General features: G+C 32.2%; 1 protein-coding gene across 4 annotated transcripts in view; it reads right to left on the bottom strand.

Moving 5' to 3' along the window:
- The window catches only part of ATM (ATM serine/threonine kinase), a 116,071-nt gene that overhangs the window by 82,596 nt on the left and 5,599 nt on the right, over window positions 1–27,876 (bottom strand). For all 4 annotated transcript variants that reach the window (XM_023499474.2, XM_012545048.3, XM_023499472.2 and 1 more), the window contains exons 4-20: window positions 25,847–25,992; window positions 21,162–21,326; window positions 17,614–17,779; window positions 15,480–15,718; window positions 12,467–12,630; window positions 11,686–11,855; window positions 10,239–10,610; window positions 9,617–9,811; window positions 7,401–7,496; window positions 6,967–7,192; window positions 5,277–5,402; window positions 4,065–4,190; window positions 3,397–3,486; window positions 2,026–2,194; window positions 990–1,189; window positions 347–429; window positions 79–234 (exon numbers count right to left, since the gene is read on the bottom strand). In XM_023499474.2, coding sequence (XP_023355242.1) covers window positions 79–234; window positions 347–429; window positions 990–1,189; window positions 2,026–2,194; window positions 3,397–3,486; window positions 4,065–4,190; window positions 5,277–5,402; window positions 6,967–7,192; window positions 7,401–7,496; window positions 9,617–9,811; window positions 10,239–10,610; window positions 11,686–11,855; window positions 12,467–12,630; window positions 15,480–15,718; window positions 17,614–17,779; window positions 21,162–21,326; window positions 25,847–25,992 — 2,889 coding nt within the window. The remainder of the gene's footprint in view (window positions 1–78; window positions 235–346; window positions 430–989; window positions 1,190–2,025; window positions 2,195–3,396; window positions 3,487–4,064; window positions 4,191–5,276; window positions 5,403–6,966; window positions 7,193–7,400; window positions 7,497–9,616; window positions 9,812–10,238; window positions 10,611–11,685; window positions 11,856–12,466; window positions 12,631–15,479; window positions 15,719–17,613; window positions 17,780–21,161; window positions 21,327–25,846; window positions 25,993–27,876) is intronic.

The following is a 27,876-nucleotide window of genomic DNA, read 5'->3' as shown; positions in this document are numbered from 1 at the left end:
GGTAGCAATAATGCAAAAATCTCCATTTACAGTCAGAGAAAGGAAGAGAACAGAATTATTCCACAAGTTTATACCTACCAAAAAGCTCCTATGACTGTTAGAAATTGTCCTTGTGCATTTCTTGTATTTTCTACATCTGAACTATGTTGACCCAGATTTGTTATTATTGGCAAAATGTGGCTTAAGATTGCTCTGCAAACATCTTGGTCACGACGATACAAAGAACACACATGCCTATATTTCATTATTTTAAAAAAGAGAAAAGAAAAGAAAAATCCTAGTATAGCTAAAAGTAACAATAAATTAATAAATTAAAATGAATTTTATATTTGGTTCATTTTCTTACGAAAGAGGCTTCAGAAGTTCAGAAACTTCTTCCATCGGCAAGGGATATTCTTCAACTGGGAGTTCCTTTAAAAGCACCAAGTACTAAGATACAATGAAAAAATGTTTTTATATATTTTAATGTAAGGCAGAAATACATTTTTTATTTTTTGCTGAGGCAATTAGGGTTAAGTGACTTGCCTAGGGTCACACAGCTAAGAAGTATTAAGTATCTGAGACCAAATTTGAACTCGGGTCTTCCTGACTTCAGGGCTGGTGCTCTATCTACTACACCACCTCGCTGCCCCCAGAGATACATTTAGAATGTCTTTGTGTAAATGTCTCTAAATGTTTTTGTACAGTCAGAGAATAACAAAAATCAACACTGTATTTATACCTACTCCCACAATACACAGATTGAGGCCAAAGCATACCCACCACAACAGGGGCCAAGGTTGTATAGTGTACAAGCAGAAGATTTGGAAAAGCCCTCAGGTGCATGGTTGTGAGAGAGAGGCACACACATACACACAGAGAGACAGAAAGAGAGCCAAACACAGAAAGGGACACAGAGACAGAGATTTATTAGACTTTCAAAATCAAAGATACACAGCAACAACCACTAACAGAAAAATTTAAGAGCTTTTCCGTAATACTTGACTCACCATGTGTAGGTGGAGGGATTTAGAAGTGTCTAGTATGCTGGGTTCAATTAGCTTCAACAGCTCCCTCCTTATGTCACATGCTCTAAAAGATACTGTATGGGACTGAGCAGTAGTTACACATATACATAAGAACTTTAGCATGTCCAGGAGAAGAAGATCTTGCTTTGTTAAATGTTCTTCAGCTAGAGGACTTATTGAACCTGAAAATAAAATGTACTGACTCATTTTGTGAAGAGACAGATTTCTTGAGTCTTCAAAATGAAAAAATAAAGCAACACTTCTGAAGTTTTTACTCAGATGTATCTCTTTTAAAAGAAATCACAATGAACAGAACCAGCTACACCCAGTGAAAGAACACTGGGAAATGAGTGTGGACTTTTTGCATTTTTTGTTTTTCTTTCCAGGTTATTTTTATCTTTCTAAATCCGATTTTTCTTGTGCAACAAGAGAACTGTATAAATATGTACACATATATTGTATTTAAGATATACTTTAACATGTTTAACATGTATGAGACTAGGGGAGGCAGTGGAGGGAATGAAGGGAAAAGTTGGAACAGAAGTGATTGCAAGGGTCAATGTTGAAAAACTGCATATGTTCTGTCAATAAAAAGCTATAATTAAAAAAAAGAGAGAGAGAAAAAAGAAAACACCAACCTATGGCAAATAAATTCTAATACAATTGATTAAAACCCTGCATCTTCAAAATGAAAAGAGCATCATCTTTAGAACTAATATGCAGTAGCTGGAACTCAAGCCAGCACTAACAGGGTTTAAGAAATTGCCAATTCCAATAACTAGTGTTACAAGAAAAACCAACACCAATTTCAATCATTACATACTTCCTTTTATTTAAATAATTTTTTCCCCAAAACATATATGCATGGGTAATTTTTCAACATTTACCCTTACAAAACCTTATGTTCCAAATTTTTCCCTCCCTTGGACGGCAAGTAGTCCAACTTACATTATATAGTTTCTACAGCAAAATCAGCAGCTACAAAGAATAAAAGGTGGTATATTAAGCATCCACTCACCAAAAGTATTTTGTACCTCTCCAGATTCATTTGCATTATTAATATTAGTGTCATCAGATTCAAATAGGTTCATGGTTGATTGATCCTCTACCTCCATTAGCTTTACATCAACATCATCTTCCATTAATTCCACTTCTCCAGAATCAAATGGTCTTTTAGTAAGGGATGCCTTCAAAGAGTAGAAATTAATTTGCTCTGTTATATATTGCATCCTACAGAAAGCAGTGCGTCAGAATAAAGAGAAAAAACAAAAAACCCTCTATATCCAAATAAGACTATTAATTTCTTTCTAATAGGCAAATAAAATGTTTATTATCTCTCTTTTCATTTCCATGTTCCAAATGATGAAACTGATATAAATGAACACACTTTTCTAGAAGCTTAGAAAGTAAAAATGCAAGGCTGACTGCTTCAGTTAAAAATAGATATTTATCAATATAAAGATAGTTTATATTTAAATGAAATGTAAAGAAATTATATGTAGAGAGATATAGAGAAATGTAGACTGATCTAGATCCTTGATTATCATCTAAAAAAGTAGAGGGAAATGAATTAAAGAACATTTCTATGAAAAAAAGAAATTTAATTGAGAATTTATCTATAAGAATGTAAAATAATATGGACAGTTGATGAGATACCTTTCCTTCCATAAACAAAGACCTTACAGTAGACAAGAAGAGAGGCAGGAAGGTTGCAGAATAAAAACAAACAGGGATGTTGCTTAGAGCTGTAGGCTCCAATTTTGTCCCTGATGACTGTTATGAAGGTCAATATTTTTAAAAATTCAAAGTTCAAAAAAAAATCAGTTGATAGCATTTTTACTTGGAGTTAGATATTGGGGGAAAATTTCTTGAACATGTGAATTATGAAATAGTAGAAAGAATTAAATAAAGCTTAAAGAGAGGAAGTGACTCACACAGGGCCACAAAGTTAGAAAAAAGTATAACCACTCCTACATCCCCAAAAAAGCCCCATACACATTTCATAAAGTTCTTTGACCAAGATCTCCCAAACCCTAGCCTATAACAACAAACTTATTATCTAGGCTTCTTCAGGTAAACTCCACAAGTAATTCATTGTTTTATTTTGTATGACTAGCACAGAGTGAGTGTATCTTATCTGTTGAATTGAATTTAATGAAAACATTAAATCATCTATTTGGGGCATATTTTTAAAATAATATACAAAATGGGATTAAGATGTAGTCTTGAACAGAATAATCTGCATATCCTGGTATATGTCCTAATACATATAGGTGATCTCTTAGAGAACTAAAATGGAATGGAACCTATTTTGTACTCTACAATTAATTATACTCTAATAAACCACATGTAAATTTTCAAAATTCTTAATAATTGGAAGTATACTTACTAAATTTGTGCAAATGTCCACAATGTCATTCATCAACTTTGATGTTAACAAACGCAGAAAAAGGCCAGATATAATCTTATTCAGCTTGTTCTATTAAAAAGAAAGGGGGGAATAAAGGAATAAGCACCTAAGTTACAGCAAATTTGGATCTTTTCTGTTAAAAAAAAAAAAAAAAGATTTCTTCTTCATTATAAGTTCTCTACAAGATTGTAAAAATATAATGACACTGCCATCATCTCATATAGTGCTTCATTATATCTCACTTTTACCCTACATCAAAATAAAGGTTGAGGAAGGCAGTTAGTATCTCTTATTCAACCCTCTGTTTCCCAAAAGGCCTATCCTATTGCCCTGTATATAGCAGGGACAAATAGTTAAAAAATGCTAGCTATAAAGTCAGCTTTGTATTTTATTCTGTCTAGCAGAATTATCTCAGAAAACTTAATAAAAAAGGATAAAATAAAATTTCAATATATTTAGCCTAAGTTATAATTGCTTCCTTTATTTGTATCTAAAATATATTTTCTATTTAGTTTTAAATAGAATATAATTTTGTGACTAAAAAAAAAAAACTAAACTAAAATGCTAGTAACCCAACTGTCATCTAGATATTCCAAAATGCTAAGAAAATTACAAGGTTAAAAAACATTAACCAAAAGGAATCTTACCTTTGTACAATTATATAAATAGTTGGTACAAAGCAACATCATAGTCCTCAATGAACAAATTCTAGATTCTTCATTTATCTTACTTTTAAACAATGTAATACTTTTGCCAGCATACTGCATCAGAGACTGTTAAAGAAAAAAATTATAGAAAACAAAGCAAAACACACCAGAAACAATTCAAGTAAAATTAAGTAGTAGAAATCTAACTCTTTTTTGGAAAAGTCTGAATTTTTTGATAAAATTGCAATAGGAAATTCAACTTGTTAATATCACACACCTAAAACCAAGGAGGAAAAAAAAAAAAAACTGTGGAAAGGAGTCTATAGTACTTTAACATATACACCTGTTAGTATCCAAAGAGGGGGAAAAAATAGGTGAGCCTTCAAAAACCAATTTCATAAAATTCATATTTTTAGGAATTATCACTGGGCATATCAAAAAACTTGATGAATGATATAAATATAAAAAATATCTGTGATAGATTTAAATTAATTAATTTCAATTCTAAAGATTAATGAACACGTTCCAAGTTATATAAATACATGTGACCTTTGATGAGTCATTTAACATTCGAGTTCCAGTTTCTTACTTTGTCAAATATTATATCATACAGTGAAGAGTTAAAGGTGAGGACTAATTGATATAAACATTTTGTAAAATATGAAGCATTAAAATCATTTTGTAAAATGTGAAGTATTAAATATGAGATAAATAGGAAAGAAAGAAAGAAAGAAAGAAAGAAAGAAAGAAAGAAAGAAAGAAAGAAAGAAAGAAAGAAAGAAAGAAAGAAAGAAAGAAAGAAAGAAAGAAAGAAAAAAAGAAAATACACTTATGGTTACACAGACTTTCCCATAAGTAAAAAAGATTATATGGCAAATAGGTTGCACAGAAGACAGAGAACCAGGCTTGCAGTCAGGAAAACCAGACTCAAATATTTGCTAATTATGTGACAATGACCTTGACCTCAGTTTCCTCATTTTTAAAATGGGGAATAATAATAGCACCTCCTTTACAGAATTGCTATGATCAAATGAGATAATAGCTGTAAAGTGTTCTTCAATGCCTGGCCTGTAGTTACTGCTTACAAATATTACCTACTATCATTATTATTATTATAAGCAAATTTTTCAAATGGCATCTCATATGAAATCATTCATGAAATAAATGCTACTAAAAATTCTGTCAAAAAAGTTTTGGTTTATATTTTCTTACCTTGGCATTCTGGAACAATTTTGATTTATATGCATCTTCTTCAGATAATATACCTGCATGACAATAGCAACCAAGAACACCCACCAAAAGACTGGAACATCGGACAAGAGCTTCTGATCTCACAGTCTTGAAATAAACCAGAAATACAAATACAAAATACATTTCTGTAAATATGGTATTGTTCTGAATAATTAATAAATGACTCAGATTAAATAACTTATGACAATCTTTTAAAGGATGTAGTTTTATAATTCTAGGTAAATTATAGAAAGTTTTAAAAGTAGTGGGTTATCTTTGTGAAGATTTTTTTTAAATCCCCACAGTTGAAGGAAATTCTGATCCAAATATCCTAGGCCCTAATCTGCTCAATCAAGACAAAAACAAATACACATACGTTCTACTAGTCAAACAATATGTACATTGGTATTGTTACTTTACCATTTGACATGCTCATGCAAAATTTTTCCTTAAGTAGCGCAAAGATATTAAAAACATCCTCAGGCCTTATACAGGCTTGTAAAAATCTAAGACACTGTACTCTGACTAATGCCATTTGTGGAAGGGGTGTTTTTTGAACTTATTTCACATCCCTGTGCTAGAATGAAGTTCTCATTTTATTTAAGCCATTTTTACTTAGGCCATTAACTTCCCTACTACTTAATGGAATAGACACTTATATGAAAGAACAAAAGAATTTCCAAATATTATTTTCTCTTATAAGACAATTATTGTAGCATGAATGAGTAGTTTTTAATTAAAATAAAGCAGAATTTAGAAACTGGACTAGAAGACAAATAAATATAAGTGGTCATAGGGTCCTTATGAGTTCATTTTTCTTAGGCTTTCTAAGTTACAGAAACGAGACTTTTTAATGTGACTTACTGCTAAAATCTGTGTTGTCTCCCCCGAAAGAATATGACCCAAGACAGACACTGTCTTGCTTTTCTGTTTGTACTCTAAACATTCAGTACAAGGCTTTCCTCAAAGTACTTAACAAATGCTTTTTCATTCATTCATTGCTCCTGCTATCAGATTAATCTTCACAAAATATCATTTTGATTATCCCACTCTGCCAATCAAAAGTTTGGGAATGTTGCACATTTTTCTGAAAAAAGACTACTTGAATTCAGACACTTCCCACACCAAAGAAGATAGAATATGTAAAAGTGTTCTGAAAATTTTGAAGTACTACATAACTGTTGACTATTCTTCTTATCATCATTATTATTAATCTTTAAAAATACAAATGGTTATGATATGGAAGAAGGAAAGTTAGAAAAAATGGTTACAAAGTGAAGAGAGATGAATTCTGTTAGAGATACTGGAAAAACTTCCTCATTACTGGAGTTGTCCACAAGTAAAAGAAGCTGCCTCAAGAGCAGAGCCTAAATGACCACTTTTAATGCTGCAAAGGTGATCCCTATTCAGATACCAATTAGATCAAATAACTTCTTACTCAGAGATTCTGTGATTATGCAACAGTCTAACACAACACAAGTGCAACTTAATATCACTAACTTGTTTCCCTCCTCAGTTACATTTCCTTTCTTTTTCAGTCTGTCTTTCCTTTTCTCTCTTTTCTACTTAAAATTAAAAAAACAAAACAAACAAAAAAAAACACTCTGTAACTCAACACAGAAAAAAATACCATAGTCAAAGTTTCAGATTTAAATTTATCCTTAAATCTCACCTCAAGGGAATAATTATTTAAAAGCTGTTCAGATAATCCCAGAAGATAGCGATCTAGTGTTTCTTTTAGATTCTGATGGAAAGAAAGTCCAGCACTAGTCTGGATTTTTTCAGAGGCACTGTACATCATATTGGTACAAAAATCCATCTGGTCAAAAGTTGTCTGAAGGTATAGCTCTTCTACTTCTAAGAATGTGGCTTCTACTTTGCCTTTTTGCTGCTGCTCACTGTAAGAAAATAAGGCCTTAGTTTTATATTCAGCCTATCATAAATGAATAGACCTTTCAATACCAACGTCATATAAATCATCTGATAGCAAAGAAAATCCTCACAATTGGAAAACTCTCAATAAATAATTTTACATTTAATAAGAGACAGTTCAAATTACATTAGAATTCTTTTCTAGGCAACACAGAAAAATTTCAATTTACATACCTTTCAGTCACACTCTGGAAAAAATCCATTGCCCCTTTACAGTTTTTCATGGTGAGACTCACAAGAATTGACTCCAGAGTTAGATGAGGAAAATCACTGTGGAGAAGAAGTTTTTCACTTGAGTTTAATAAATACATTTAAACAACTACCTTAAAACAATTCCTGCCTCTATACTGCAAAGGAGAAAGAGAAATTCAGACAAGAAATACAAAATAAGAGAAAGGAAAGTGTGGTATAAAAGGAATAGTTAGAAAGCCATTTTTGTTAATCTTCAAAACTTTAAAGAGAAGTAATGCACATTAAATTTAGAAAGACAGGTTGAAGCCACACATAATTGTAAAGGGCTATATATATCAAGCAGAGAGAGTCTGTATGTTAGTCTTGAGGCAACACACTTTGGAGCTTTCTGAACAGAGATGGAAAGTCATGATCAGATCTGTGTTTCAGGAATATCAACTTGACAACTGAATGAAAGAAGAGCTGGAGAGGGAAAGATGGGAGGCAGGGAAACCAATTAGAAAATTATTAACCAGAGTCTAACTAAGCAAGAAACAATGAGGACCTGAATGAAAATTATAGCAATGTGAATCAAGAAAAGGGTAAGAATATGAGAGATGTTGAAGAGGCAGAATTTACAAGATTAGATGCTAATTAAATATGAGGGTGAAAGAGTGAAGAATTGAGGATGATTCCAAGAATCTGAATCTGGATGGTGTCTTAAAAAGAAATATGACAGCTGAAAAAAGGAGTGGATGGGGTAGGGATGGGACAAAGGTATAATGGGTTCTATTTCAGACATAATGAATTTGAAATGCCTATAAAGACCAAACTGCCATTTGTACATCTTAAAATTCTCAGTCATCTTCAAGGTTCAAGTACCATCACTTGGGGATCCCTTAGTTACTGGTGCAGTCCTCTGATATTACTTTGTATTTACTTAATTATACACATTATTTCCCTTACCAAATATAAGCTCTTTCATTGTTTTTCATTTACAACTCTGTAGCACTACTGCTTGATATAATTTTAAAACATAGTAAGTAGTGCTTGTTATGAATAAATGCATATTCAACTTCAAGACATGACTTTCAAATATTTTCCCTGGATGAAAAATCACTTAATTAGTTTATTGCTTTTATATAGATCCTAACCTATATATTCCCAGCTCTAATCTCTCTGAGCTCCCATTATACATCTCCAACATCTTTTAAATTGAATATACTAAAGATATATCAAAGTTCATTATGTCTAAAACTAAAATTATCTAATTTCTCCAAACCTTACTGTTCTTGCAAATTTCCCTATTTCTATTGCAGACATCACCATCCTCCCAGCTACCTGGGTTTACAACCTTGGCATTATCTTTTTTTCTCCTTCTCTCTCTTCCCACATATCCACTTTGCCGGTACATTTTGTTCCTATCTCAGAAACATCTCTTCCTTCTTTATCTACTCTCAAAACCACCATGCTAACCTGGAATTCAAGCCCTCAATTATTTTAACCCAAGTCTATTGCAATGAGCTAATTGGCCTCCTTGCCTTAAATTTCTCTTTATTCCAAATTATACCCCTCCAAAGCTAAAAAAAAAAAAGTACAGAGATGATCATGTCATTTTTCTATTCAACAAACCCCAGTGACTATTGTCTTTAATATTAAGTATAAACTCTTCTATTTAACTTTCAATGCCCTTGGTAATCTGAGCCCAACTTATTTTTCCAGCTTCAGTTCACATTACTTCACTTTCTAAATTTTGTGGTCCAACCAAACTGTTTTTCACCCATTCCATCTCCCACTTGCATACCTGTACCCCATATCTGAATGCATCACTTCCACACTGCCACCTTTTAGAATCCCATGGTTATTTTTTTCGAAGATTCTACTCTAAGCACACTTTTCCTAATTCCCTCAACTGCCAGTTACCTTTTCCCTAGAAATATAACTTGTACTGATTTTGAATATACATACTTTGATCATACGTGTTGACTCTCCCAAAAGAATAATATAGCTCTTTGAGGGTAAGGGCTACTTTTTGTCTCTGTATCCCCAGCATCTAGCACACAGCACATGGCACTTTAAAATGCTTGCTGATTGATGATAAGAGCATTACTTAAACTACTTTACTCCTACCTCTAAAGATTATGGTTATCATAAAGCAACAATATGACTCTTAATGTTAAAATAAAATGTAATGCAGCTTCCTTCGTAAGAGAAATTACCTGCAAAGAACTGGAGGGAGCTCTGTACTTTCTTCTATGTCATCTTCTAACTGATAGAATAGCAGCCACTTCATAATTAACTCTTTTAATGAGTAACCTTGATTTATTTCACAAACACTCTGATCCATTCCTACTTTTGACATCTCTGGAACTATGCAGGACATCAAGGCTAATGACAAACAACATACTGCAGGACTTAAAAAAAAAAAGAAAAAAAAAGGGACAATTTATGTTAAGGAGAATACAAATAGATCTGTTGGCAAATTATTTAAATCTGTCATATCCTGATATTTAACTATTACTTGAGAAATGATTCCTTAGTGTCTATGATCATGAAAATATAGGGGAATGAGGATTACAAAGTGAATTAACAAAATACAAATTACAAGTTGAATTCAATAGTCAGAAGAAATTCTTCATCTTTGCAACTCTCTCTTTACTTTTGCTGAAGTCAAAATCACATTTACTAGGGTTATATTGACTTTTAATGACCAAATTACAAAAACTCATGAAGTAAAGCAAGCTTCAAGAGAAAACTCAAGTCAAACTTCAGGAATATTATATAAAGTTTATAAAAAAAAATTCTAAATTTAAAATTAGAGGTACAACATATTATCATTACCAAGAAGGTCTACAAGCTGATCCTGTAAATATCTTCCATAGTTCTCTGTCAACCCCAACCAAATTTCCTTCAATTATGGCGCCAAGTAAGCCAAAGTTTTCAGCCTGTATTTGTTCAGAACTTATACTACGAAAGGTAATAGACCAAATTTTATTCCAAAGTTTCAGGAGATCTGACTTATGGGAGGTTTCCAGATCCAGTTTCTTTCCTTGACACAATGCAAGTTTGACAAGGCATCTTAACACATATGGAATACGTTCCCCTCGTCGCTGCTGGGATAGAAGCTGGTGAAGTATTGTCAATAATGGTGTAAGTTCACTGTTAGGAAGACTTTCAGGATACTTTGCTATTAACTGTGTTGTAATCTGTAACCTTAAAAAAGAAAGACCCAAGATGATTAATTTGAAAAAATGTTTGTTTTTAATAATATTAATAGCAAATGTATATATTACCTCACATTTTACAAAGTATGTTATCTCTCAGAGTATTTTATTTGATCTGCATAACAATTCTATGAAGTAGGCATTAAAATGATCACTTTATAAATGAGAAAACAGGCAGAGACACAATTAGTTAAGGATAAGATTTGACATTGCTTCTCTGAATCTGCCCATTTATTACTTACCAAATTACAAGTTTACTACCACAATTCATCTGGCCTCAGGCCTTTGTGGCTTCTGAAATGCTTTTCATTCACTTAAGAAATTTTAATTAATGCCCATCATATCAAGACATTATATTAGATGTTAAAAGATAAAATAGCAAAAATAGTAGTTAAAAAAAAAAAAAAGAAAAGAAAAACCTCCCTGAATTCAAGGAGTTTACACTTTACAGTAATGAGACCACATATATATAAATAAACAAAATAAAATAAATTTAAAGAAGAGACTGTTTTTCTCCCATCTACAATGTTTCCTCAGGTATCTACACACTAATTATGATGGTTAGGAATATAAGAACCCAATTAATTACTTAATAGCTCTATAACTTTGGGCAAGTCATTAACTTCTGTTTAGTCATTTTCCTCATCTATAAAAGGGGACAATAGCATCTATTTCCTAGTTATATCAAATGAGATATGCATAAAATTGCATTAAAAGCACAGTACCTACTGCATAGTAGGCACTACATAAATACTAGATATTATTATTAAAAGTATAACCAAACAAAATTTAAACACATAGCCTGAAGACCTCTAAAAACCAAACATATTCAACAGTTGGTTATATTTTTTACAAAGCTAATAAATTAGTTTACAAATAACAAATAAAAAAAAATTTAGGTAATGTAGACTAATAAATGGCTTTCTTTTACAAGACTATAAATGCTCACTGACATTTTAAAGTAGTTTTTATAGAAGTTGAGCAGATCAATTAAATAAAATTTTTAAACCAAACATGAAACTAAAGAAAACAGTGAATAAGAAAAAAGCATTAAGATACTTTACCATGGCACAAGATCAAAATCATTATGTGATTTTTGAAGATAATCTTTAATAACTTCCCAACCTAATTCTATTTTTCTCCTTTTGCTAGGTGTACTGCCACTACAAATATCTCTTGGTGATGTCACATAAGACTGAGAGATTTCTAGGACTCTGGTATCTTCACTGAAGACCTATATCAAATAAAAAGTTACACAATGAGAAAGCTAGCTTATAAATGAAGTTTGGAAAAAATCCATCACAACATTTTTTTTCAAATGGAGAGAAAATAGAAGCTGTGAACCAAGAATAAACAATTATAATACTACAACCACATACAATAATTTTGAAAAAGATTTTGAATATGGCACTTTTACTATGCTAAAAATACCTATGGAATACTAAGATAAGCAAAGAATTACCAAAAAGCATTTAACCAAATAAAAAAAGAGATGTGTAATAGTGCAAAATGCCCACAGTATGCTGACTCAAGTACTTAACAAACAGTTCTATGTGGAAAGAAGAATTAAAAATACTCCATCTCCTATAGTTTATATTCTTGGAAAACAAGCATATTTATGTTCAAACTGTTTGCTGACTCTAAATGGGAAAGAAATAGTTTGGAATTACTATCTAATGAACATTTAGAAAGAAGTTATTGTAAAAAAAAAATGTCAACTATTCAAAATATGTTGAAAAGATGAAACATGAAAGACATTCTGAAAAATTTTATGTCTTTTTCACAAGAAAATATGATGGAAAGTTAACAGGAAACATTATGACCAAAAGTTAAGAGCTACTGTACCTGGTGACAAACATCTGCCATTAATTCAACCAAGTTTTCCTTGACAGCAATGTTTCGACATCCAGAAGAATATTTTCCTCTGCTTCCGATATGACTTATCTCATTCAATAGTAGATCATATAAGTTGTATAAAATACTTTGCCATTTTGCTGATTCATAAGCTCCTATTTACAAAAATACAACAAAAATAGTTTCTACTCAGTTCCATTTTTAATGGCCAACAATTAAAAAGGTATATATGTACACATGCATGTACATGTGTATCTGTACATCTATGTGGCTATTATTCATAGAGAAAAATAGACAATGGATTCTGACATCTTCATTTACAACCTTGACTTAAAATCACCCATCTCTCAGGGTTATCGTGAGGATAAAATGAAAGAAAATTTATGAAATACTTTGAAAACGTTAAAAAACATTATACGAATGCTATCTATTTCCAACTGATTATTTCCTGAATATACTGAATAAAGTGACAGTAGTCACTTTAACATTTATTTTAAATCATCATTTTTCTCACAATCTCAATCAGTTTCTACTAACAGTTCCCTTTGTTAATATGATTGACTGTGCTTTTGTATCTTCACCACTTACTATAGTGCCTAAGATAGGGGCACAATACATGGTTGTTGAACTGAAATGAATTGATGGCACTATATCTTGGCCTCCTAGGCTTAAAAAAATCCATTGGTTACTTGGGATTGAACAAACAGCTAATAAGTTTTTATCGTGAGAATTTTTTGTTTACTAATTTTCCTAGTCTATATTCTGACTTCAGACTTAATGTCTGAAAGTAGTAGCAATTAGGTGGCACCAAATTACATAGAGCAATTGGCCTGGAATAAAGAACTGAGTTCAAATCTAATCTCAGATATTTTCAGGTTGTATGACCATGGATAAGTCACTTAATTACTATCTCAACTGTAAAATGGGGAGGCACTTACTTCCCAAGGTTGTAAGCATCACGTAGATATTTGTAAAGTCCTTATCATGGTACCTGGCTCATAGTAGACACTTAGTAAATTCTCATTTTTGATGTTAAGGACAGGCTTTGAGCAATTTTGGAGAGAAAGTCTGGTCTAGTCAAGTTGTTTTTTGGTCCTTTTTTTGTTTGTTTTTAGTGTTATGTTATTCCAAGAATGCAAGGTCAACTTTGAGAACTTGCAAGCTTTCAGGGCTCCCAAAACACTCTAAATCAAGTGTAAGCTTCCTTTCCTTTGGTCTGAGAATGCAACTCAGGTTATTCCTCTACAGATTCCAAAGCAGATTAGAAACTAGAAATGAAGCCCCATTCGGCTCCTGAAGACTATTTTCTTCTGCTTCCACAATCCAATCACTTCTCTACTCTCAGAACATAATTTAAAGCTAGCAACTCTCACCAACTCAGTCCTCAGTTCACCCTGGATCTATGATCTGGAATTGGGATGGGCAACAAAGCTGTGGATGGCAATAATTTCCACTACAGTGATCAGATGTGCATTTAAGACCTCCTTGCCCTGGTGCCCAGATTCTCTTTGGGCAGGGGAATGTTCAACACAATCGTTCCTTGCCAAACCCCTTCCTCAATGTCTGCCAATTTCTCTATTCCCTATGAAAATGTGGGATGGAAAAGTAATCCACCGTGACTTTTTTGTTTGTTTGTTTAAATTTCCCCATCAGTCTTTTTTTCTTCATCTGCTTAGAAATTTTGGGGTAGAGTTCAAGGTATTACTTTCTGCTCTTCTACCATCTTGGCTCCATCTCTTTGCCATTAATTCTTATTTCAGAACATTTCCTTTATTTTCACCCAGGTTCTCATCATTTTATATCTCAGTAATTACAAAGAATACCCCACTCTGGTCTTTTCTACAAATTGAACAGAAATTCTGCAAACTAGCCTCCCTACCAATCACAGACATAGGACTTAAAGCACCTATTTTGTCAAGTCATTCTCTAGATTAAGTTTTCATGAATTGTCAATTACTCTGTGTAGCTTCAGAGCCTTTTGTAATTTGGCTCTGCTCCACCTAGGCCAACTTTTTAACTCCTACTTCTTCAAAATATGAACCTATCATTCAATAGAACAATCCTGTCTTCCACAAATATCAGATGGGAACAAAGCTCACCTCCATGACGCTCTTCCTGCCCTTTTGTCTATCCTAACGTTTAATATTTTTCTAGTTAAATATCCCTGTAGTTATCATCCCGATTCAACTTCCTATAAGAAATCTATAACCTCTCTCTTCACTGAATTAAAAAAAAATATTGATGGTGCATTATATGCTACTTGGCATTTAATTATATACTGTCTTTTATTCTTTTTTAATTGTTTCATATATGTTAATCATAATCTTCCATCAGACTTTACAAGCACAGTATCTTTTACTTATTTAAGCCTTATAATATCTAGTACTGTGCTAGGAACATAGCAAAAGTTTATCAATGCCTATTAAGGAGATGATCAATTCAATCAAAGAATGAAACTTTCTAATTCTAACACAAATATTAATTGACCCTGGGGAGATGGAGGGAATGAAAGGGGGAAAAAACAATAACTTTTTAAAAATGCACAACAGAGAACAAAAGAATAATCTACAAGGAAGTAAAGAAAAGATGGACATTAATGAATACAATTTCTTTTATTATTATATATGTTTTATTGAAATGGAAATTTATTGTATATATTTTTGAATCTTCCCTGATGTTGTTAGACACATGAGTGTTTTGTTCTTTCTCTATTTTCCTTTTCTTTTTTCTATTCAACTTTGTTATTTTGTATTTATTTCAATTTTTTAAAAAATTTAAAAAACAAAATTAATAGATGAATATCAACCAGATAAAAGAACCTAGGGACCCATTTTGGCATCAACATTAATTTTATTAATCCAAGCCTCAGATGGGTTCTCAACTAGGCAATAACTGCTAGTGACAAATCGGCAAGGTCATAGTCTTTATTTGAATTAGACAAGATTAGATTTAAATAGTTTGAGGAGTAAGGAAATTAAAAACAATAATAAGAGTTTTCTTATACCTTTTTCTTGGGTTTTGGCTCCTTTTGGATGATGAAAACGAACTTGCAGATGAAATAATTCAATAATTACATCCTTCAAAGAATCATTTGGTCTTTGTTGAGACCATATGTAAAGCACAGTAGGAAGGATTTCTTCTCCTAATTTACAAACTCGAATACGATAATTTACAGCAAAGACCTTGAGAAAGATATTAAGGGCAGCCAGAATGTGATTCAATCCTGCAGAGCTTTTTTCCTGCCTGCAACATAAGAAACCAAAAACTAAGTGTTATAGGGAAAAAAAAAAAAAAAAAAAAAAAAAGTTTTTTGCTATTTATACAATCAATTTGAAGACAATTAAGAAATTATACAAAGATGAAAATGCTCCATAACATTTATTTCAAAATCCTTAGTGCTTCAGTTTAAGAACATAAATTGCCCATGGGCAGGGACATTTTATGTCTTTGTATCCCCAATGCCTCACTGTGCCCGGCACCAAGGTAGTACTTAATCAAAATTTGTTGATTAATGAAAAGTTACAGGAGAAATCCATGTGTCCAAATCATTCTGTATACCAATAAAAAACGATCTATTTATAGATACAAAAGGCTCACTCTTTTTAGCTTTTTTCTTAGCCAAAAAGTGGCCAATCATTGTTATCCACTTACATATATAAAATACTTTCCAAAGCATCTGACATGAATTTTTTGATTCCCCCCCCCCCCCAATATCTACTTTTAACTTGTTCCTGGTGCCATTTATAGTTTCCTCCATACTAATTTAAACTTGATTGTTTCTATGTTTGATATATTGAGGCTAATAACTGTGAGTTAGGTGAAGGGAAGCTCGTCCACTACTACTACTATACTACTACTATTACAATAATACTGGTTTGGTATCCTTCTCCAGTAGAAAAACTAAAGCAGAATCTTCATGAAATCTATCTGTTTGTATTGTGGGGCACCACCATCCTTCCAATCACCTATATTTGAAAATTCACTCTCCTTGATCCCATATATCCAAAAAAATTTTCAAATCTTGTTTTTATTTCTACAACATCTCTCACATTCCATTCATTCTTTTCCTCCAACACAGACATCATATTAGTTCAGACACTCAACATCTCTCTCTGGGTCTATACAAAAGCCTTCTAATTAATCTCCAGACTCAAGTCTTGTTCCATCAATCCATTTGCTGAAATGATTTCCCCAGAGAGCAGGTCTGACTATATCATTCCCTACTCAATAAACTTAAATGCCACCTTCTATGTGAAGGTTTTTTAGATCCCTGCAGTTACTCATGCCACCTTGCTAAAATAACCTGTAACTACAGTGGTGCTACTCCTATGTATACCCACATGTTAACACATCTTCTCCTCTGGCTAGATTTGAAGCTCCTCCAGGGCAGAAACCACTTCAGTTTTGTCTTGCTATCTCCAAAGTCTTTAAAAAGTACCTGACAAATAGCAGGTGCTTAATGAATGCTGACTAATTACTATAAATGGAATTCTTGTCTCCCAAGGGAAAAGCAGTTCCCCAGTACAGGAGGGCAGCAGCTAAATATTGTAAACTAATTGAGAAACCCTAAAATAAACCCATTGTCACTTCACTTTATCTAAAACATCTTTCTTGACCTAGGTTAATTTTTAAAATGAAAAAAATTAAATCAAAAAAGCATGTATTAATCTGTACAATATATGTAATGTATGCATTAGGCAGATATGTACAAGGTATATGCAAATATCTTGCATATGGATCTATGCATATATAAAGAATAAATGAGAGGTAAACTAAGAAGAAATGGCACTTGAGACAGAGAGAGAATCAGGAAAAGTCTCTCTCAAAAGGTAAAATTAGATCTAAGACTTTCAAGAAAATAGGAATATCAAGAGGCAGTAATGAGAATGAATATTCAAGAAATGAGAAAGAGCTAGTTCAAAGGCACTGAGAAGGAAAATGGATGCTTTATGTATTGAACAGCAAGCACAGCAGTATGGCAAAAATCACAAAAAAAAAATGTGAAGGGGAATAAAGTGTAAAAATATGGAAAAGTAGAAAAGAACCTAGTTAAGAATCAATCAATCCTCAGGTAACATGGTCAGATTTATTTTTAATGAAAATAAAGAGCTTTAAACACCAAAATCATTAAAAATTACCTTGCACACTGCATGGCCTTTGAAAAAAAATCAAAAAACTTTAAATTTATTCCATCTGTCTGGGAACAGCATCCTCTGGTTACAGTTTGAATTATTCTAGCCACTAAAACTCTATTAATGTCTTTAGACTGCTTGAGATACAATGTACAGTACAGGGCCAGAAGTTCTAAAAAGAAAAAAGAAAAAAAAATTAAAAATTAGTTACAAGACTAATTTCTTTTCAATCATCTTAAAGCATTTCTTTTAAATTAGAATGTTGAAAGTTTTACATGAATCAGAATGTCCCACTACTTGCAAAATATACTCTAGGTAAGATAAAAGTTTTGTAAAATACATATTACAATTAAAACATTCACTTATAACAGTGCTATCTTGACATTTTTATTATTGAAAAATTATCCACACAACTGTGTGGAATAAATGATGATTGAACTGAATATATATACCCCAAAGAGCTATTTTCAGGAGTTAATTACTATTTCTAAGTTCAAAAGTCAGGAAATTAGAGTTTAACAGCATATAGTTTCATATACCCAAAAGAACATATCTTCTGCAGAAAATGAATAACATTTGGTTTTTAATATATTTTACTGCTATGTGGGACTAATCAGTGGTAGAGTGGCTCTGGAAAGACAGACTTTGGAAAGTAAATTTTAAAGTAAAAATGTGATTAAAACATCCATGTTCTTAGAAACTAGAGAACCCACTTCATGGCATATACTCCAAAGAGGTCAATGACAAAAGGAAAAGTCCCACAGAATCCAAAAAATTTATAGTAGCACTTTTTTCAAAGCAGAAGAAAACTAGAAACAAAACAGAAGCCAACTGATTAGGGAATAACTAAATAAACTGTGGTACTTGAATGTACTCTTTTTTTTTTTCCCCTTGAGGCAATTGGGGTTAAGTGTTATTCAGCTAGGAATTAATTGTCTGAGGGCAGATTTGAACTCGGGTCTTCCTGATTTCAGGGCTGGTGTTCTATCTACTGCTGCCCCTTGAATGTATTCTTCAATTAGAAATGATGACTAGGAAGATTTATATGAAATAAAATAAGCTGAACTAGCAAAAAATATATATACTGTAAGAAAACAGTCAATATACTATAAAAACAAAATGATCGAAACCAAATACTAATGACCAAGCTCAGCCTCACAGAAAAGACATCTGAATATATCTCTTTTACTTTCTTTGAAAATGAAAGTGAACTGTGGGTGCAGAACCCTGAATATAGTGTCAAACTTTTTCAATGTGTTAATTTTGCTGAACTTTCTTTTGTATTATTTGCAATAAAAATTGGTTCTCTGGAATAGGAAAGGGAAAATACAGTGAGAAATGCAGGTGGTAGAAAAACAAATCAATAAAAATGCATTTTTTAAAAGAAAAATAAAGTAAATCAATCTTCCTTACATATAAATCAATAAAGTAAATCAGTCTTCTTTACATATAAGTGACGAAGAAACCCACAAATTTTTGTGACTTCAAAGGGAAAATAAACATGTCATCATGATGATTAAAGCAAAAAACTAATCACTAATTGGCAGTCTTACCTTCCTTTTCTCAGAATTCTATTTTCCTAGGTATTATTTATTTCAACAACATTCATTCCTATGAAGTAGAAGTAAGGAAGTAATAGAATGCTCTATATTAAGGAATTAAGTCAAAAGAGTAAAATATGTTGCCTAAGATCATGGTAGAGAGGCAGCAATATAATAGAAATAGAGCTGCTGTTGGAGACTTCAAGTTTCAAGTTCACTCCAGAGAAATACCAGCAGTATGGGCAAATCACTTAATTTCTGAGTGCCCCAGGCATCTCCCTACGTTACATACTACTAATAAAAGGGGCCTGAATTTTGGAATCCCATCTATTAATTAATTGTGGGCCATGGGTAAACCGCCTACCTTTTCTGGAACCCTGGTTTTCTCATCTATAAACTGAGGAATCTGGCAAGGTACCTAGCAGCTTTAAATCTATAATCCTACAATCAGAATCTAGGGCTGGACTGTGGATAATTGTGGACTGCTCCAACCACAACACAGGAATGTCAAAACTCAAATAGAAATATGAATCCCTAAACTGGCCCTAAGGATCCCTGAAAATACATACTGACTTAAAATATCATATATTAACATTATCTTTGTCCTATTATATTTTTAATTGTTTTATTAAATACTTCCAATTACATTTTAACCTCCTTTGTATCCTCTCTGGAAGTCTGAAGGACTGCTTATTTAACCCTTTATATTACAGAACTGCTTCCTTGTACAAACATGATTACAACTATCTGTTTTAATGGCTGTAAAAAGAGTAATAAATTGTGCGTAAGAAACTTTTTACGGAGTTAATATTCATTCACACAGAACAAATACTTAAAAAGAAATTTAACTACTTAAAAGTTAGCAAGAACGTCCAAACTTAGTTCTTTACTAAGTTGAAACGCTGAGTAGGTAAAAAGAAACTGTAAAATATAGATTTCTTATTGAAAGTAGAGAAAATGTAGTTAGGAGGAGCTTAGCTTCTGCTTAGAATGAAAAGAGAGAGGTATGAAAGAAGAGTTTATAACATTTATTGGTTTTCCTTCATCTTCTCTATAGTGATTAGAAAAAGGAAAAATGGAACAATAGGTTATAATGGGAAGACACTTATCAAGTAGACCTGAGACCTAAAAGGATCAATTGAAAAGGTAGACTAAGATACAAAAAACTATTTCTAAGCCCCTAAAAGCTGACACCAACTGAGCATTCTATAGTCAAAATGTTAGAAATTGTTGGGATGGCCTGAGGGTCAGAGATTGAGAGATGAAAAGAAACCTTAAAGGACATTTTAGTCCAACTTTTGATTTTAGATATCAGAAACCTGAGGTCAAGAAAGGTTTGATTTATCCAAGTCCATTCAGATAGTAAATGGAAAAGGCAGAAATAAAATAGAGATTTATAATCTACCAAAACAGTGTTTTTTTTTATTTACTATAACAGATCTAGTCCTACAAAAAGTATAACATAAAATGTTATAATAATAAGAATATTAGAATTATAGAATTAGAATATAAGAAGAAGAAGAAGAAATAATAGAAAGGTTTCTAGATCGAAGGGAAATCACAGAATTTCTTCACAATTTCTTTAGCTTGAAAGTTAACTACTTTTTTTCTGAGTAGAGATTTTTACATTCATTACAAAAGCACATTTTAGGAATACCACATTTCTGATTTTTATATGTAAGTTATAAAGCTATAGTTCATTAAAAGTTAACTTGACTTAGAAATTGTTTATACTTCTTTTCTTCTCTTAACTGCACATTCACATCCACTTAACAAATGCAAAATCAAAATGTAAATACATAATTCTAGGAGCACAGCAAGAGCCTGAAGTGTTAATTTCATGTGGGTTTTTTTTTAAAACCATTATATAAAATACTAAAGAATAAAAAAAAAAAAAAAAAGAAATGTGACAACTCAGGAATATGAATTTTCTGATTGCTACATGCATTATTTATTTCATCAAAGTGACTCAACACCAAAAAACTTACAAATAACAAACCAAAGGGAACATACCTGACCAATGATGCTGAGATATTTCACACCAGTATTTCCTTACTGAAAGAATGTCCTTAAGCAATATATTACTATAGTCAGCTCCATAAGTTGTTCCACTGGAGGAATCCTTCACTGTGTCCATGACATAATTTAGAAGCTCTTGACATTTCAATCTGGGGGCTCCTGGTAAAGAAGAGAAGATCAGGAGCAGTGAAAATATGATGAATATAAAAATAAATTAGTAATGTTATATAAAGACAATAGTTTAGAGGATTCTATTTTTTAGAATGCCTTTGACTATAACACTAATTAAGGAATAGGTAGCAAACATTTATTAAATTCCAAGTTAAATAATTCAAATGATGTAGTAACTATTCCTAAGCAAGGTTGAAATTAATCTACAAAGAAAGGAATTAAGAACTAAGTTTAACAGTACAACCAAGCTTGCAGAGAGAATACTTAATCTACAAAGAAAATAAAATTGGCACAGTACAGAAACTTGGCAAGAAGACTGGATTTTGAAAAATGCCTCCAAGATTTCCTAGCTGAGTAACTATAGGCAAAGCATTTAACTTCTTTGTGCCTAGATTTTCTCATTTGGAAAATGGGGACAATCACAACCCCGGTTCCAAATGTTATTTTAGAAAAAATTAAATAATATATGCAAAATCTTTAAAATCACATATAAATACCAGCTGTTATCATTATTAAATATTTATCATTTGTGTGCATACAAATGAGTATTTTAAATAAAAGCAAATGCCACTTCCATGAAAGAAGTTTTATATAATCTGGTTCTAACAATTAAAACTAGATAACAATAAAAGTGCACTTCTATTAAATTTCTCTACAATCTATACTTTTCACTTAGATGGAATGCAGAGCTATAATTGAGATTTCAATGCATTTTTTTTAAAAATGTCTTTTTTTCTTACATTTTATGTTCCATACTTTTCCCACTCTCTCTTCCTATCCTGCAGTAGAGAAGGTCAATATTTGACTTTAGTTTATCAATATATGAAAAATTATACTATGCGTACTTTCATTTATCAACAGTTTTTCTGGAAGTAGATAGCATCTTCCTTCCTAGGTCCTTTATAGTTCATTTGAGTATACATTGTTCTCTTGGTTCTGCTCTTGGTTCACTTTTTATTATTTCATACAAGTTTTTTCATCTTTTTCTAAAATCAACCAGCTTAAAATTTTTTACATCACAATGTATAGTATTCTATAACAATCATATACTACCTTCTTTAGCCATCCCCCAACTGACAGACATCCCCTCAATTTCCAGTTCTTTGTTACCACAAATAGAACTGCTATATTTTAGAACAAAAAAGTGCTTTTCTTTTTTCCATGATCACCTTGGGAAAGAGATTTAATAATGGTATTGCTGGGTCAACTCTTATAACTCTTTGGGTACAATGCCTTCCAAATAAGATGATTTAAATTTTACTGTTACAGCATATGGCTCATATAGTCACCTTATTGTTGGATAACCTCCAACAAGCATTTGTTAAGCCTTTAGCATATATCAAAAAAACTGTGCCAGAGCCCAAGAGGAGCTATCCTATCTCAAAACCCTAACACAACACTTGTACTCTTCTCTCATGGAGTTTGCAATCTAATCAGAGAAGCTTGTGGGGCAGTGGATCAAGTGTAGATCTGAAGTCAGAAAGATCTATGTTCAAATCCTCTCTTAGCCACTTATTTATTAGCTGTGACATCTTAAACAAATGACAAAACCTGTCTGCTTTAGTTTCCTCATCTGTAAAATGGGGATAACAACATTTTCCTCCTAAGGTGGCTTTAAGGATTAAATGAGATAGCTGTATGGCACTTTCCAAACTATAGGGGCTATATAAATTATCATTATTAATACTGTTGCTATTGATAAGATGTTTGTAACAGTATAAGCCCCATTATATAGAAAATAAAAGTGAGACAGAAAAAGATTAAGTGACTTCCCTAGGGTCCCAAAGCTATTAAACATCTAGGACAGAATTTTAATTTATATCTTCCTGACTCTTGGTCTAGTCCTCAACCCACTGCACTACTTAGCTACATCTGAAATGATGGATGATATTTCATCAGATCAAGTTAAGAAGACATTGTTAGACTAGGGAATAAAACAAAAGCACAAGTAATGGAAGTAAAGAAATACAGACCATGAAGCAGAATTAAGTGGCATAACCCCAGCGTAGAGAATAGAGAAGTATGCACATAAAACCTCAAAATTTCAAAGCCAAACATGACCAATTCCCCTATTTTATAGATGAATAAACAGAAGATGCAATATATTGTACTCATTTGTGTCAGGAAAAATTAGATAACAGTTGAGACAAGGACAAAGTTAATTTTAATTTTTTTCCCCAAGTAATTTTTTTTTCCCAAAAGAATTTAGGAAACCGCTCAAGGTCTGTTGAAGTAGCAGTCTTTGTCATTACAGATAATAACTATGTTGATGAAAACATAGCTCTTTTGAAGTACAGAAATATAAGAAAACAAATATTCTAACTACTGATGAAATACACATTTATAAACAACATTGAGAACATTATATTTACTACTCTATATTCCCCCACTACTTTTTCTTACCTAATTAAGTTTATTAAGAAAATTGAGAAAAAGAATATTCCAATATACTATTATATCCAACTTAAAAAGAAATCATAGCAAAGACTGTACAAGACAGAGAATATAAGGTAAGAATGATTCAAACAAGCTACATTGTTATAATTTGTCATGAAACTATGAACTGTCCATGAGAAAAAATACAAAATTATCCATATTCTTTGACCCACTGATTCTACCTAGGTTCATACTCCAAGGAGATTACTAAGCAAAGACTCATCTGTACAAAAAGATTCACAAAGCTCTAACTTCTCTTTCTTTTTTTTAGGCTGAGGCAAATGGGGTTAAGTGATTTGCCCAGGGTCACATAGCTAGGAGGTGTTAAGTGTCTGAGGTCACATGTGAACTCAGATCCTCCTGACTTCAGGGCTGGTGCTCTATCCATCGTGCCACCTAGCTGCTTCATGAAGCTCTACCTTCTAAAAGAAAAAAAAGAGATGGAAAGAAAATATATACAACAACATAATAATTGAATAAATTGTGAATTTATGAATGTAATAAAACATTTATGCACGAAAAGGAACAAGAAATATTGATAGTCAAAGTGGTGCAATAGGAAAAACACTTAATATAAATTTAGAGGATCTGGGTTCAAATTCTATCTTAAATATATAACATGTTCCTTACTTTTATTGTGACCTCTAACAAGTCACTTAGTTGCTCTAGATCTATTATAAAATAATACATCTGTAAAATAAATAAGTTGAACTAGATGACCTTTAAGATCCCTAAATCTAGGACTCTATGAATTCAAATAAATACAAGAAAATTTAAGTGATAAAGTGAAGAAAGTAAAACTAAAAAGACTAAGCACATTAACTATAACTAAATAAAGTACATAATTAAATAGAAACAAAAATAAGATCAAATAGAGTGGATAAATTTGGAACTTCATTGTTCAAGTGAACAATGTTATAGATAATGCATCTTTCCCTCAGTTTCGATGATATTCCTCTAAAATCTGACCAACTTCACAACCCACTTTACAAGGACCATTATCCATGTTTCATTCTCCATATGCGGCTAGTCCTGAAACTTACTTTCTTCTTTCTCTGTACTCTTTTCCTTGATGATTTAAGCAACAACTCATAAGAGTTCAGCAATACTTCTATGAAGTTAACTTGTGAATCTATAATAAGATATGTTTTCTAAACTCCAAATTTCTATTTCCATCAGGATAACCAACATGGTTGAAAAAGGACTCACTGACCTTCCCCCTAAACCAACTCTACCTAACTAAATTCCTTTCTCTTTCTATTAGGACCCCCATCTTTCCAGTCATCCAGGTGATTAAAACCTTCAATATAACCATTTATTCTGCTCTGTTTGAGAAAAAAAAAATACATATATATGAAAAGAAAACAAAATTTATCATTCAAGATCATAATATAAATTACAGTTATATTTGTTTGTAATCACCTGTAATGGGCCAGAACTCTTGGAGAAATGTACTTAAATCAAGAATTCTTACAAGGCGTTACTCAGTGGAACTGATAAGACAATGGTTATCTAGTTTAGAATAGTGATTAATAGTTCCCAAAGTTCAGTATGATTGATTTAACCTTTCAACAAATAATAATTCCCTAGTGACATAATAATTGGCTTATACTCAATATGATGAGTGGATTTAATTGTAATAGAGTATTTAAGAGGTCAGAGTCAGACCTAGTGACAGACTCAGAGAGGGATCAAAATGACTCAGAGAAGACAGAGGACTGGAGCTCAAGTTCTCAGAGTCAAGGAGAGACATTCACTCCATCTCCCAGCATCAAGGTGGCTGGCCTGTCTTTCTTCATTTCTCCACTGAGACCAAGGCCCATCTGAAGGGCCTCTAGAAAGCTAGCCCAGGGCCCAGGCAAGGAGATATACTGTGAAGGAGACAAATAAAGAATTTGGACTTTATCCCTGCTATTCTCATGGTGATTACTCAGCTGAAACGAAGGCTGGTCCAAAAACCTCCAGAAAACTAACCAGACCGTTACAATCACCTAACTTTTCCTTCACCATGTTCAAACTAAAGCAACTGACCATTAGGCAATCCATCAACAAATATATAATATGTCCCTTACTTTTATTTGCACATTTGATGAAGTATTTAACCAAGCTGGTAATTTCTTGCATCTTTTTCTGTCTGGAAGCTTGTGTTGAAGCCGATACATTTGGTTTTGCTGTTCGCAAACATTCTGTTTCCTTCTGGATGTATTTTTGCAGAAACCTTCAAGAAAATAAAATATATTTTTTAAAAATGATCTTCTGCAGGGTTTCCTTTAAAATCTTTCAAGAGTCCATACAACTAAAAAGTATTCTTTTAAGTGTTTAATTTCAACTCATATCCCATTAGCAGTGCTATGGCAATTGTGAGAAGGGAGAATATATGTAAGCAAGAGATGTTGTAAAGGTAGAAAGGACAAAATTTGACAACAGTTAGATATGTGGTATAAGCACAAGTGAGAAATGACAGCAAAATTGTGACACAGACTTACAGGAAGAGTGATGGTGCCCTCAACAGTAAAAAGAGTTGGACAGCATTAAGAATTTTTTTGGGGAAAGATGAATCTATTTTGAACCTGCTATTTTCAAGATGACAATGAGACATCCAATTCAAGATGTCCAAAAAGGAGATTGGTGATGTGAGAATGAAGATCAAGAAGAGTTTAAAATTGAATACAGAGATGTAAACATCTACATAAAAATGATATCTGAATCAGTAAGACCTGGTAAGATAACCAAGTGAAATATATAGAGAAAAAAAGGCCCAGGATAGAAGGGAGGGCTATCAGGGGATATCTAGTTAATATAAAAACAAAAGATACCCCCCAAAAATGTATTTTCTAAAAAATGAGAAAAAAAAAGCATCAGCTACACTACTACTTCTTCTTCTTCTTCTTTTTTTTTTTTTTTACAAAAAGAACCATGTGACTTGGTAGAGCAAAATATTTAGCTTCTATTCCAAAAAATACATTTCTGTTGTATATGTTAAGATCATAGATATTTTTACTTATTAGATGCAAACAACAATAACTTCATTAAACAATCATTTGATGATTATTATATCAAGTGAGTCATAAAAAACTTATTGTCCCCAAAGGTACTCCCCCGCAGTGATTATCTTGTACCAAAGCAAAGAAATGGAAGAACTCCTTAAAGATGCTAAGGTTTTTCAGGTGCTCCCGTTTGTACCTAATAGTGCTAAAATATATGACTATATTGAAAACTCCAGAATGCGCTAAGTTATTCTCAATTAGATTCATGTTGCTCAGATAAATTAACACAAAAATTCACTCAGGAAAACCAAGCAGACAAAGAATGCCTATTAATTGACATAAAATGTGAATAGAGAGGTAGTTTTGGAGTGTAGAGTTCAAGTCCTAATTCTGACATATGTTAGCTATATCACAGGATCAGAAATTTAAAGCTGGAAAGAATCCAAGAGACCACACAGACCAACTTTCATTCTACACATAGGAAACTGACATTTAAATCATTAAACTTCAAGTACTCAAGTTGCACAGAAAGTTCCCTGTATTAATATAGTTAAAGGTCTAAAAACACAAAAAATATTCTTAAATATCACCTAGATCCCGGATATTCCTTTAACTTTATCAGTAGATAAATTTTGGCAATTAAGATGAAGAACAAACAATCCAAAACCTAACAGGAGAACAAGGACAGGCTTAACAGCATTTGGAATCTGGGTAACATCTAATGATTCTCTTTTATTAAAATCCATCTTTTCAATTTTGTAATTCCAGTATCTTCCTAGAGATGTTATGTAGCTGTGGATTAAGGAATACTACCAAAATCTCAGATGGAGCAAACTGCAAGTGATCCAAAGAGCAACAGAAAGACATCAGGGATATTCAAGTAGGCTGCAGTAAAAATGAAGACTTGTAGACAAAAAGTAATGTCAAAGGTATCATTCAAGGATATGTATGACTAGAAAAGCAAACTGCCAATAAAATTCAGCTAAATTTTAAGTTGTACTCTAAATGGGTTCAGATTTGTTTTGAAGCATTTTTATCATTTCCAAGTTATTAAGTCATTTTTCTATCAGAAAGTTTGACTTTTCATTTAGCAAAGACCTGAAAACAAAATAAAT

This window comes from Sarcophilus harrisii, chromosome 3, assembly GCF_902635505.1.
Source record: "Sarcophilus harrisii chromosome 3, mSarHar1.11, whole genome shotgun sequence".
Classification (NCBI taxonomy): domain Eukaryota; kingdom Metazoa; phylum Chordata; class Mammalia; order Dasyuromorphia; family Dasyuridae; genus Sarcophilus; species Sarcophilus harrisii.
This window is presented reverse-complemented; position numbering and strand designations above follow the sequence as displayed.